At 35.9% G+C, this 14743-nt stretch overlaps 1 protein-coding gene across 3 annotated transcripts in view; it reads right to left on the bottom strand.

The window, feature by feature from the left end:
- The window catches only part of LOC106667147 (photoreceptor-specific nuclear receptor-like), a 97059-nt gene that overhangs the window by 27005 nt on the left and 55311 nt on the right, over window positions 1-14743 (bottom strand). For all 3 annotated transcript variants that reach the window (XM_024225266.1, XM_024225267.1, XM_024225268.1), the window contains exon 3: window positions 13422-13525. In XM_024225266.1, coding sequence (XP_024081034.1) covers window positions 13422-13525 — 104 coding nt within the window. The remainder of the gene's footprint in view (window positions 1-13421; window positions 13526-14743) is intronic.

Raw genomic sequence — 14743 nt, 5'->3', positions numbered from 1 at the left:
AAGCAGAAGGAAAACCGGTTAATTTTACCTGTGCTGTCTTTCAAGACGAGGTCAAAACGGTTCGGCAATACGCGATTAAAGTTTCAACCTGAGACCTCTTCGTGATTAGGGATGGTATTTGTGTCAGGTCAAATAAAGCAATTTATTTTTTAAATTAAATCCATTATATTTTGTGGTCCGATTGATCAAATAACTTCTTTCAATTAATATTGAATTAATTATGTAAAGTCTTGGTTGAAATGAAAAAGTCAGTGTCACGAGCGGGATTCGTACCCACCACCTTCGGCTTACCTAAGATTAGTTAATAAGAAGATATTTGGTGAATCGGACCACGAAATCTAATGGATTTAATAAGTAAAACGAAGTATATTTTCACAAACAGCTCTCCGTGGCCACTTCATATGTCGCCCAGAATAGAATCCTGATTACACGACATTTGAAGGAGGGAGGAGGGAAAATTCGAAAGGTTGTAGGTTGAGATGGGAGGTTGGTGTCCGAGTGGATCGAAGTCACGATAGCTCAAGTGGTTAAAGCAGAGGCGTAGTAAACCGAAGATCGTAGGTTCGAATCCCGCTCGATCATTTCAACCAATACCTTACATAAAAAGATTAATTAATTTTAAATTAAAGTTGATTAAATTTAATACACTCCACAGTCTTTTGACGAGTTCATGAAAGACTTATCGGTAAACTATGAGGGATGCTTTACGCCCTAACACACAACAGTCTATATTCAGAACTAATAAAAATTTAGGAGTGCCCCAAGGGGGAATACTAGGTCCAATATTTTATTTTCTATAAATTTGTGATTTTTTAATGCTGTTTAGTTATTCACTTGTGGGAAAAATAAAGAATTTCGAAGTATTACCTGACCATGGTCAAATCTTTCTGACTATGGAGTCGTTAATTTTTTTTTTTTGGTGATAATTCGTGCATACCACTTTTACCGAAGTTAGCTTGGATTCCAAATGACAATTCAAAATACAAACACACGCTTGGTTAGGTGTTAAAGGTGTGGTACGCCTGGTTAGAATTATTTAGAAAACCAAATGTCTTATTTTTACAACCAAACCTATTTTTGTAAGCAAAATATGAGTAAAATTTCAACTTAGCCCATTTTAATTTTGTATTACTCCTTCATAATTTTACATTAACCCTCCCTAATTTCTTATAAATTAATCTCTTTTATTTCAAATTAACCCTTCCTAATTTCGTATTAATCCCTTTTATTTCATATTACCCTTCCCAATTTTCGTGTTAATCAATTTTAATTTAAAATTAACCCTCCGCAATTTCGTATTAATACTTTTTAATTTCAAATTAACCGTTTTCAATTTCGTATTAATCCTTATTAATTTCACATTAACCCTCCCTAATTTCTTATAAATTAATCTCTTTTATTTCAAATTAACCCTTCCTAATTTCGTATTAATCCCTTTTATTTCATATTACCCTTCCCAAATTTCGTGTTAATCAATTTTCATTTAAAATTAACCCTCCGCAATTTCGTATTAATACTTTTTAATTTCAAATTAACCGTTTTCAATTTCGTATTAATCCTTATTAATTTCACATTAACACCCCTGATTTCATATTAATCCCTTTTAATTTTCAATTAACCCTCCTTAATTTCTTTTAATTTAAATTAACCCTTTTTAATTTCATATTAATCCTTATTAATTTCACATTAACCCTCCCTAATTTCGTATTAATTTTTTAAAATTTCATATTACCCTTCCCCTAATTTCGTGTTAATCCATTTTAATTGAAAATTAACCCTCCGCAATTTCGTATTAATACTTTTTAATTTCAAATTAACCCTTTTCAATTTCGTGTTAATCCTTATTAACTTGACATTAACACTCCCTAATTTCATATTAACCCCTTTTAATTTCAAATTGCCCTTTTAATTTCGTCGTAATACGTTTTTACTTCAAGCAAACTCTTTTTAATTTTGTAATAGTACTTTTTATCATCCAATTAATCCATTTTAATTTCAAATGAGCTTTTTTTCAAAAACACCGGCACCCCGAGGGTTGATAAGACCTCTGCTGTTACGAACCCTCGCTAAAAAAACGTAAATTTGAAATAAAAGGGACTAATTTGAAATTAAAACAGCTTAATTTGTAGTTAAAAAGTTAATTTGGTAAAAACGGTCACTTTAAAAAGGTTAATTTGAAATGACAGAAAAGAAGGTTAATTTGAAATGAAAGGAAAGAAGGTTAATTTCAAATTTAAAGTTAAAAATTCAAAAAAGTTAAAATCAATACCAGCACGACCTTCTTCCATCGGCACTGATCCCTTTTAATTGTTCGTATATTTTAATTAATAGTGGATCGATTGAGGTGTTTCTACTGAGTTGTGAGACCGCACTGGGCAAATCGGTGCATCATCATAAACGTTTTTTTCTTGCTTTCCTGTCATTTTAAATTTCGCAAAAATAATCTACACGCCAACCAGCCAGTTTGACGGTCGATGATCTATTAGTCATAGATCATGATTGTTAAATAACGCCTTTTAAGATTGGCGCTGAAGAAAAGCCGGTAGGAATATTTCGGTCCAATTAAGTTGACCATTGATTATTGTGAGGGTTAAAGGATCGTGAGTTTAACGAGGGTGCTCGCGGGTGCCAAGTGCGTTAATTGCAACACGCCCTCTGGGCATCTCCGGCTGAAAGAACAAGGGATCAAAGCGATGGCAAATTGTGTGCATTTCTAATGAGGTCGGCCGGGAACAAACTACTTTGTATATTTAACGAACAATGACGACAGCACGTGCCCTGGGCCCGCAGTTAACCACAGTCGGCCACCCTCGATGTAATCTATGCAACAGATATTTTAAAAAGAGCATTAATGGTCGCGTGCCACTCGTGCCGCGCGGCTTCACGGTGACACTCTCTTGTAAATTGAGGTTTAGAAAACCTGTTTTTCTTTTTTCTTCCTAACCCCCGGTTACGGGGATTTGACCGAGAGAAAAATCCCAAATCGACTTTTCACGAGCTTTTTGAACTTCACGACGGAACTTTCAGCAAATACGCTGTGATTCGATCCTATTTGTGTGTTATTACAAGGTAGAAAAATATTAGATACGTGTCACAACGATCTTACCGGAAAATAAAGAATAAAAATAATTGAAATATAAAAAAAATATATGGTTTTCTGATTTTGTTATGCATATAGTTCAAGGTAAATATATATCAGTCGATTCGTTTTAGTATATTTACGTAGAATAATAAAATGATATGCAGAATTCTATTAAACAAGAATACATACACAAAAAACGTATAAAAACCATGAAACGCGTGAGTAAAAAGAAGTTGGATTCATTTTATGCTCGCTTTTAAGCCCTTAAATATGAATTTTCATAGCTAACAAAAATTGTAAATTTTTTGGTTGGATGTGCCGGCCGGGGGCAATATTTTTTTAAATCACTGACGTTGTCCAATTAATAATTCATAACTCCTCTGGATTTGATCTGAAATAAAATTTTCAAATTGAAATGGAAAAAAAACCACTGGAAAGCTGACTAATTCTAATTTCAGCCAATATCAGAGGTTTTGGATTATATATCATTATAAATGTAAAAAAATAAAGATGAAAATGAACAAAAATTGCTCAACCTTTTTTATTTCAAGTANGACAAAAGACCACACGTTTCACACATGGCACGACATGAAAAATCATTTGCTGAATAGTTTCAGACAGACATCTAACTTAGAGACAATAATGAATGAAATCTCGAGTTTACAAACAAAAAATCCGTACAAATTATATGAAGAGACACAAGACAGATTCTTTGAATTTAAAGGCACACTCGGTCTAGAAAACTACAATGACCAACAGCAGAAGCGGTCAGCGAAGTAGTCGAAAAATGGGTGGTTCACATTGGGAAACTGAACGAACCATTCAGAAGTAACTTAGCTAATAGAAATCCGAAAACTCTGCCTGAAGTTGGAAGTCTTCTTCACAACGATTATCAGTACCTAAAACAACATAATTTCACAACACGACCTCAATTTATTAATAAATCACCCGGTAATCAACGATTCTTAAATTACGGGGCGACATCTCAATTTAAAAATTTCACAAAGGAACCAGGAAATTCCCAACAGACTCATTACCAACAAAACATGTTTGCACCCAAACAACAGATTCACAACGGGCAAAACATACATCCAACACCTATGAGCATTTCCACACGGGGTACACAACAAAACCCCATATTCAACCGCAACATTCACAATTTTAATAAAACTTCTGGACAAAATAGGTATAAATTAGAAGGGTTAAATAACGTTGCAACTACGGAAAATTTTGAAGACAACGAGTCTCAAAATGACTTTGAATATGATTTAACAGAAAATTTTTCAGGGGATATAGAAACAAAAGACCTAAGTCAGTACCATTTTTTAGAGGGTGGAGAAAAATTCTCGAATATCACTTAAACAATACTACCGAAAGCATGCTACCGTATATTTTATTCCCGAATAATAATTTAAAAATCCTTATCGATACAGGTAGTTCGAAATCGTTTATCAAACCAAATATTTAAATTCAAACCATTCAAAATCCAAACAGCCCATGGAACATCTTTAGAAAAATACATAATTAAATAAGTAGGTCTCTTGGGAGGGAGAAGGTGCTGACCACAATACTAGGAATGACACCTGCATCTAAGCGTTGTAAATAGATAATTTCACATAACTTTATATATATATATATATATATATATAAGTTATGTGCGAGATTTAGACGAAAGACATTTTAAAAAAGAATCTTTATTGCCAAATAACACACAATGGTTACAGAGAATAACTTTCCTATTCACGGTACAGATTATTCTATAGCAATTAAATATTCGGATATTTACTGTCCGTTAACTGTCCTGTAACTAACCACGAATAAGAAGCTTATCTAAAGGGAACAATTGAAAGAAGGGGCAATTGTTGAATCCACACATTCCTAAGTACTGAGATAAGTTTTGTTTAAAAGAAGTCTCGTTATTAAACGGAGACGTAACTCCTCCACCCCTAGATGAAACATTAGGAGGATGTTGGTTTTCGGAGGCGGCAGCTGCTGCGAGTTGCTGTCGTGCGAAGATATACCGTGTGATTCCATACCCAGATAGTAGTAGAATGAGTCCATACAGAAGGATCGTCCATATACTTATCGATGTAGTGATGATCGGTTTTGCTTGAGACAAATGTTGACTTTCTAGTCGGTTCAGTTTGACATGCTTTACATTGACCGTAAATCGTGGCTGTTGTTCCTCTTTCAAACTAAGTTTAACTGCGTTGACTTTGGATGTCCAGAAGTATGTGAAGAATGAAGAAGCTGCTTATTTCGAAATGTTACATTACTTGATGTAGTATTTATTAAGAATATTCCGTGTAGACTTCTAGATATTGTGTCCCCATGTTTCGTTATTGTGACGATTTCTTCTTTGGGAAAGCTGGCTAAATATTGATTTAGTTCAGCTATCAGGTTACATAGTTGTCGTCTAAACTGATGCTAGTGAATTGGCAGGATTTTGTGTCTCCTGTTAATACGATTTCTTTCTCGCAGTTGTTCTCTTCATGATTAATCGAATGAGTTGAGCATACAGATATTGATTGAAATTTTTTACATTTATTGTCTAAAGGTTCAATATTTAGTTTATTTGAGTTCGCTCTTGGTTTCAGTAAATATTTTACATTTGGAACAATTGTTACAAAATTAGAGTTATGTGTTGTTGGTACTGGAATTAGTTTCTATAAATCATACATTTGCTTTCTTACTAAGGGTAATTGTAAAAGATAAATAATTTGATTGTTTACAATTTTACATTGTACACTAATTAAATTAAACATATCGTTTTCTGGGGGTCTGATATTGGAGGTACTATTCGGAAACGATATGTTGCGCCTCTTCAACCTTCATAATAAATGAGTTAGTGTTTTTGGGATGCCATCATAATTGGGGATGGCATCCAAAATAAATCTTAGTTCCGCCAAGTTAGCCATGTTAGTTGTGTTCAGTGTTAACAATAACTAGTGTTAAGAATAACAATAGTAATATTATAAGAAATTTATACTATTTTACAATAAAAATAATTGCTAAATTATATTGTGAAACCAAGAGTTTTACAACATGCGATACAATTTATTTACTCACAAAATTTCAATCCTTTCTGAGTAGTCGCTGATGTTCTTGAGTTGGATGTTCCCGATGAACGTGGTTTAGGATTTTCTAACTGTTAATACAGTAAAGTTCGTATTCATCGAACCCGAAAAGCGTCCTACCGACTGCGCCAGTTATGTGCGAGATTCAGACGAAAGACTTTTTAAAAAGGAATCTTTATTGCCAAATAACCCACAATGGTTACAGGGAATAACTTTCCTATTCACGGTACAGATTATTCTATAACAATTAAATATTCGGATCTTTACTGTCCGTTAACTGTCCTGTAACTAACCACGAATAAGAAGCTTATCTAAAGGGAACAATTGAAAGAAGGGGCAATTGTTGAGTCCACACATTCCTAAGTACTGAGATAAGTACTGTTTAAAAGAAGTCTCGTTATTAAAACGGAGACGTAAGTTATATATATAATAGTACAAAATTCAAGTGTCGCTATCAGTAAAGTAAGTCACAAAAATTCTTTATCGAAAAACAAAAAACAAACTGGATTCATTTTAAGCCCGCTTTCAAGCCCTTGAATATGAAATTCCATAGCTAACAAAAATTGTAAATTTTTTCGTTGGATGTGCCGCCGGGGGCAATATTTTTTATATCACTGATATCCGTTGTCCAATTAACAATTCATAAAATCCTCTGGATTTGATATAAACTCAAATTTATTACAACCACTGGGAAGCTGACTATTTCTAATATCAGCCAATATCAGAGGTTTTGAATTATAAATGAAAAAAAAGAAGATGAAAATGAACAAAAATTGCTCAATCTTGTTTATTTCACGTAATCTCTGCCTATATTGTGTGGGTATTTCAAGGTTATATATATAAAATAGTACAAAAGTACAAAAATGTAGAGATGTCATTAGTAAAGTAAGTCACAAAAATTCTTTCTAAAAAAAAAAAAAAATTCTGGATTCACTTTGAGCACTCTTTGAAGTCCTTAAATACGAATTTCCATAGCTAACAAAAATTGTAAATTTTTTGGTTGGATGTGCCGGCCGGGGGCAATATTTTTTTTTTAATCACTGATATCCGTTGACCAATTAAAAATTCATAACTCCTCTGGATTTGATCTAAACTCAAATTTGTCACAACCACTGGAAAGCTGATTATTTGTAATTTCAGCCAATATCAGAGGTTTTGGATTATCTATCATTATAGATAGATAGAAATACTTTATTTTACAATTTTGAGCACACCATGACATATATAATTAAAAAAATTTTAATTAGGTTTTTAGTTGAGATAAAAAAGTCAATGGCACGAGCGGGATTCGAACCCACGATCTTAGGCTAGATACGCCGCTCCTCTACCACTTGAACTATCATGACCTCGATCCACTAGGACACCAACTTCCCATCTCAACCCCACCTTTTTGAATTTTCCCTCCTTTCCCTCTCCGTGGCCATTTCATTTGTCGTCGAGAATCCAAACCGATTACACGACATTTGAAAAATGGCAAAAAGGAGGGAAAATTCAAAAAGGTGGGGTTGAGATGGGAAGTTGGTGTCCGAGTGGATCGAGGTCACGATAGCTCAAGTGGTAGAGCAGCGGCGTATCTAGCCGAAGATCGTGGGTTCGAATCCCGCTCGTGCCATTGACTTTTTTATCTCAACTAAAAACCTTAATTAACTGAAAGATATTAATTGGTCAAGCGGACTACGAAACTAGTGAACTTATCAACAGTTTTCTGAATTTTGCAAAATGTTTTCAAAAAACAATATTTGGTTAATTTTAACGAAAATTTGAATTCATGGGTTTTTAAGCTGCAAAAAAACGAATATCAATTTATTTCTTGCTATAAGAATAACCACTTTGCTATATTGTTACATCACAACTTGTGTATTTCAATGGGTAAATGACATTATAATTATATTTAAAAAATCATCAAAAATTCATTAAACTAGGCAAATAATATTTTATCTTAAAAAAACTAACAAGAAACAGGGTTTTAAGCATCCTTTATATAGTTATAGCATTTAACTACGAATTTTTAAGTCAAACAAAAATTCTTTCATTTTTGGACTGTAGGTTTTCCAGTTAAAATTTCATAACTTCTCTTGGGTTTATCCAAATTCAACGTAATTACGACGGTTCTAAAGTTTAATTTTTCTTCTTTCAGGCTGTATCAATCTGTTTGGATATTATGCCCTTATAAGGATGAAAAATAAGGACGAAATCAACAAAACCTCCCCTAGCGTTTTGTTTTATATTTCTAGTTATGATTTATTTGCGGAGGTCAAGTTTACGGTTTTACCTGATGTGTACAAGATTTATGAATCCGGTAAAATTTCTTTGAATCGGTGGACGTATTTTAAAGCTATCGCGAATTTTGTGATTTTCGAAAAAAATAGAGATCTGACTTCAAGAGTCGTTCGCGATTGCATCAAGGCATCGGAATTGGAAAAAAAATACCCTTATTATAGAGCAAAAAAGGCAATTAGGAGGACGATAAATTGTTCAAGTATTGTTGCACGAGGATACTATCGACCCTAAACCAAATTGAATTTTTTTTTATGACTAATGAGGAGTTTAAGTCTGGTTACCTTGATATGAATCAAGTGTAAAAGGTTTTAGAAGTTGATTTTTAAAGGAAATGTGATTCTTTACAAATTTTATTTTGTCAGTTATTTTATCAAAGTTAATAGTATCTGAGATTTGTAAAATAATGAAGATAAAAACATGTTTTTTGACCGTCTTTCAGTCATATGAAATATATTTATTTTTCTAAATTATAAATTGTTTAGAAAAAAAAATTTGTACGGGTAAGTTAAGTAACTTTTTATTGTATAAATAAAGTACTTCGCTTTAAGTCCCTACTTGAATCGATACATCATTGGGACCGGTGTGACAAAGGGGTGTGGGTTTGTTTGGTTATAGGGGGTGAGCTGTGGGATCACTCGACCAGGAAATATAACCGCTATCTGTAGACTATCAGGAAAAATTAATAACGCCTCGCCCTCCCGAATCCATTCCATATGGATGCAATAATAAAAACATTAAAAGGAAAAAAAAAAGCAAGAGTGTAGAGTGACAAAGCGGCTGGAGAGTGGGGAAACTGCGACAGATGGCGCCCCATTTCGGATTAGCCGGTTGTAAGCCGGTGATCCCCCCACAACGACCGCATTATCATAATTGAAGTGTTTTTGATTTAATTTTAAATAATACTCACATTATACAGACCCGAATCGGATTAAATACATTAATGAGGACCTCATTCCTGCTATTCGCGTTCAAATTTTATCCCAGCGTACATGGATAATTTGAAAAGGTATTAAGAATCCATGAGTACATTGAATAATGATCGAGATCTTTTTTGGTAATTCATACTAATTAATTTTAACACTAATGTATAGACCAGTGTCAACTTACTACTGGATCCTGAGAATGCATTTATGAGAAACCAGCCAATGTTGACAGTCAATTAGAAATATTACTACATAGGTCGATGCCATTGTCGTGTAGATGTAGTGTAACGATTTGGCAGTAGGGTTAGGGTGGAACGAGCACAACTCCAACTGCGTCCTTGGAGGTGTTGTTAAACCATCCACCACTCCATATTTCAAACCATGGACAAGCCAGAGCAGCGGCTCGCAGGCTCATAAATGGACAACCATCTGCTGGTATAGGCCATGTCAACGAACAACGCAAACTGAGGGGGGAGATACAGGTATGCCAAACGATGCCACTACTCAAAAATGTAACTTCACCAACAGGTACAACATACCTAAACGAGAAGGGAAGTGGGCCAAAGGAATAACCCTGAAGGCCAACTTCTACTGGTATACCGACGGCTTAAAAACGGATAAAGGCATGTCAGATGTATCCGCAGATCGACCTTACTTTATACTTAAATAAATACGCTACTGTTTTCCAATTAGAAATCATAGGAATTGAACAAGCTCTAAAGAAATAAAAAGGCTAGGAACACATTCCAGGAAGATTTTCTGTGAGAGTCAGGTGACACTTAAGGCCTTAGCCTCATGCGATATAAAGTCAAAAGCGTATGGAATTGTATGGAAGCCCTGGCAAAAGTCAGTGACACCAATGGCCTGGCCCTGGCAGGGTCTCAGAGCGCTCGGGGCATAGTGGTAATGGAGAAAGTGAACAAATTGGCCAAAAAAAGCCGCCAATATGAATTCTCTGGGCCCTGAACCCTAGCCTAGCATCTTTCTACAAAAAAGGACATATCCAAAAATGGATCCTTAATGAGTCCGGCACCTGGTGGACCAATACCCCAGGCATGAGGCACGCGAAGAGATTCTCAGGATGGCCTTCCGCAAAATTTACAAAGGAATTGCTGGTGTGTAACCGCAATAGAACCAGATCCTGGTTGGACCTTTGCAGGGCGCTGCCGCTTAAGAAGACATACGGGATAGGAATACAGAAGAAACATTGTGCAGATACTGCTAGGAAGAAGAGGAGATTGCAGAACACGTTGTATGTTTTTGCGAGGTTATGTAGGTGCAGGTTCTTGCAACTAGGACAAGAAAAACCGCAATCGAGATCCTACTCTAAGAAGCCGCTGGCAAAGCAATGGAGGCTGATTAACAACCTGAAGCTGGCCAGTGAATGACTAAATATAGAAAAACATAATGGATCTACTCAGATCGAGGTGCAGAAGGCCTTGTAGCCTCTTTTATCTCTATCCCTTTCCCTAGAATGGAACGAAAGCTTGATGTGCGACTATTGAAAGCTGAATCAAGTTTGACGCCTGATCGGTTCAGTTCGTCGACAAGAAAGAATTGAGACCGATAGGTGAGGTTAGTAGTATTATAGAGCTTTGGCAATTTGTCTGAGATCTTGGAAGTCTTCTCTTGATTGGAAGAATTGGTTACGCTGGAGATTGGATTTCGTATGTTCAAAGAGGTCGCAAAAATCTTGGGTAGCGTTAGTTGAGTTTGGACAGTCAAAACAGATTTTGGTCTTAAAAATGTTTGTATTTCTTGGATTATTCAGTCTGCCGCTTAAGTAATACTATGTTGACTTAAGTGGAAGTTAGTAGCTCCTGTTGACGTGCAGTGGAGGGCAACACTATTTTTTTAAAATGTAAATGTACACGGTGTTAATTTTCCTTGTTCAGTTTTGTCCGTCACTTTTTCCATTCTTTGATAAACTCAATCTATTCTTGGATGCTGTAGGTGGCTTGGGTAGAAGGCAAAACTGAGGTGTCATCCGCATAGGTTGTAATAATGGTGTTGATTTATAAGAAAGTCAAGTGTAAATGGTATACGGTATGGGATCAAGAATACCCTCTTGTGGGACACGGCTTCTATCGGTCTGTTATCTTAGCAGGAAAATGTAGATTTCTGCTTAAGAAGTAGGGTTAGGATGGATCGAGAGCTTGTGGAACTTTAGGAAGCGGGATCAGTTATTTGACAAAAAGAATGTTGTGGTCAGGCTAGTTCGCCTAAGAAGCTTGGGGCATTAAACCTTTGAACCATATCAATGGTGTACTGCAGGTTTCTATGATGAGGCCGGTCATATTCTTACTTAACATTAATGACATACCATGAAATTAGTACTTAAAGGAACCAAATTTTGAAAGCTAATATTTAAGTCGCTTAATCTTGTGTGAGGATTCCACATCGGCTTTCTGTCGAAGTACTGTCCTAAATATCTGACTTGAATGAAAGTCTTTAGCTTCTTGTTATTGAGTCCAGCGGAAGGCTAGACGGGTTTTTTCAATATAAATGTGCATTTTTCGTAATTCAGTCTTGTCCTCAATTTTTTGCAGCAGTCTTTGATAAGCGCATTGGGTTCTTGGATGTTGGAGGTTGTTCAGATTGAAGAGAAAATTGCATTGTACTACTCATAGGTGATAATGTTGGGATGTAAAGGAAAGCCAGCATTTTAAATATTATAAAGTACGGGACCAAAAATGTTCCCTTGTGGGACACCGGATCGTATCGGCTATCTGAACGGGACAGCTTCTACAATGCTCGGGTCCAGTGACACTGCCAACTTTCCTTTATCGTATTCTTTCTCTATCGAGAGCTTGGTGTGGAAATTATGGAAGGACGATCGGACTTCATCTGTAATGTGCTTTGACAGTTTGTCAGGGAATTTTGATTGGAAAGATTGGTTGCGCTAGATATTGGCTGGCTTGATGGAACACCACAATTCTACTCCATACTCAAACTGGTCATATATTAGTATCAAGAACCTGTATAGAGTTAGTTGAGTTCTGTCGGTCAAAAATAATTTCGGTCCTAAGTCTTCGTAGTTGTAGTAATCTTCTGTTACGTTTTAGTCTCTTAAGTCTTGTGGAGATTCCACTTCCGCTGTCTTGATATAGTCCTTAGTAACTGACTTGCGTGGAAGTCAGTAGCTCCTTCTTGATACAATGGAGTGCTAAATTGGTTTTCTTCATCATTCAGTCATGTTCTCCACTTTTCCTACCTGGACTTTTCGGAAGGTGTTATTGCATGTCGGAGATTGCATATGATTCAGGTTAAACGAACGAATCTCAGTCTTTCGATGAACAGAAAAGTTAGCAGTGTAAATGGCATTAGGGTGGGGCTAGAAACGCTCCCTTGCGGGGCGACCTCATTCCTAGAGTTTAGTAAAATAATATTAAATAGGGTACTACCGGATATGGATTCGTATCAATTTATTCGTTAATTATAAATTTGGTCTCAATTTCCTGTTACAAATTACAGGTTCATCACCCCGCAATTTAACATAATAAACGTAAAAAAACTGAACAAAACAACAGGAAAAACTTATAATACAAGTGAGTAAGGTAATGATGAGCACACATTAATTAATATTGTACCTAATATAACTGGACTTTATTGGTTGCGATCCCAGTTGTGGGAAGGAGTTCGGCATCACTTCTGATTTTAAGAGGTCTAACTTTAAAACAGTTTGCCAGGATCGATTTGCCCATCCGCCACCCACTATCGATCGAAACCTCTCTCGACTTAGCCATGGCCAACACGACCTGGCATATAACTCTCCCGTGGCGTTACCACTTCTTGCGTGTAGCTTTCGGACCGTATTATAAAAACTTTAGAAAAAGTTAACTAATTACAATTGTACACAAAGTTAATTCATTTTAGACACAGGATCTTATTACACTTATTTCATATCCTGGACTATAAATATACGCAAATATACTCTTCTTTTGAGACAGAGAAAGAGTTAAATCCTCAAAGNTATACTTAACTGTTCATTTCGAAAACATAATTTTAATTGATTTTATTAGGAGAGGAACGACGAAACTGCTGGTTGAATCAACTTACCGTCTTTGTTCATCCCCATGCTCAGACATTTCTTCAGTCTGCACGCTTGGCACTGGTTCCTATGAGCTTTGTCAACAACGCACCGTCCCGTCCCGGCTTGACACCTATGGAACAATTGGACACTTTAATATGTGGTATGTCTACTAAATAGTCAATTTTTCTTGAAGAAAATATTGAAAAACCAACATTTCTGTATTGTGTGAGAGAGCTGGGCAAGTTATAAGTAAGATGAGGGGTGAAAAGAATTACTCGAGTAAAAAGGATTAAGAATAATATAATGGTATAATAAAGTATAATGAGAATCGTCGTACTAGCTATTCTAATGGAATGAAGTGTCTCTTTTCTCGTACGAGAACCTGTTTCTGTCCGATCATTTTCGGTCAGCAATAGTCGTTTCCATTATTTACGCAAATCCAAGTTGATTTAACTTTAATAAAAGACTTTAACTAGAAATCTTACGTCTGAAAGTCTTAAGAACACTAGAAATAAATAGTTTCTTCGCTTTATCAAGTAAGTTGTCTTCGCGAGATGGCCCCTGCGGGGTGTTGTGCCTGCAGTTTGGTCATTTCCGAGTATTTTCGGTCTTACTTTCCTGTTTTTTTATTGTTATTATTTTCTTTTGTCTGGCAAACATTAAACCGCTTCACTGAAGATGGCGTGAAGCCGAAACGCGTCTGACAGTCTCAAGAACTCCTAACAACAGTTTCTTTTTTTTGTCAATCAAGTTATTCTTCGTAAGATGTCATCATAGGGTCTGCCGCTGTCGAGCCTGTTTGGTCGTTTACAATCATTTCCCGTTTGCCCGTTCTGTCCTTTTTGGCCTGTCAAACATTAACCCTACAGCTGAAGATGGCGAGAAGCCGAAATGGGTCTGAAAATTTCAAAAATTTCTGCAGTAAACATCTTTTTATCAAGCAAATTTTTCGTCGTGACATGTCCTCTTGGGATCAGCGGGGTGTAGTGCAAGCAGTTGGTCGTTTGCAATCGTTTTCCTTTTCCCCTGTCTGTTTTGGTCATTCAAGCGTCAAACCCCCAACTGAAGATGCGTGGAGCCGAAACGCGTCTGACAGTCTCAAGAACGCCTGAAATAGACAGCAGACTTTTTTTTATCAAGCAAGTTATTCCTGGTGTTCAGCTTGTTGTTGGTGGTTTTTGATCATTTTTGGTCAGCCTATCCTATCTTTTTTGGTCTATCAAGCGTTAAACTTAGAGCTGAAGATGGCGTGAAGACGAAAATCGTCTGACAGTTGCAAAAACACCTGAAGTAAACGGTTAACACTTCTATCAAGCTTATTTATCTTGAGATATTTTCATGAGTACTT

The sequence above is a fragment of the Cimex lectularius genome, unplaced genomic scaffold (assembly GCF_000648675.2).
Source record: "Cimex lectularius strain Harlan isolate CLEC.00 unplaced genomic scaffold, Clec_2.1 scaffold27, whole genome shotgun sequence".
Lineage (NCBI taxonomy): Eukaryota > Metazoa > Arthropoda > Insecta > Hemiptera > Cimicidae > Cimex > Cimex lectularius.
The sequence above is the reverse complement of the archived record's forward strand: the minus strand, read 5'-3'. Positions and strand labels throughout refer to the sequence as shown.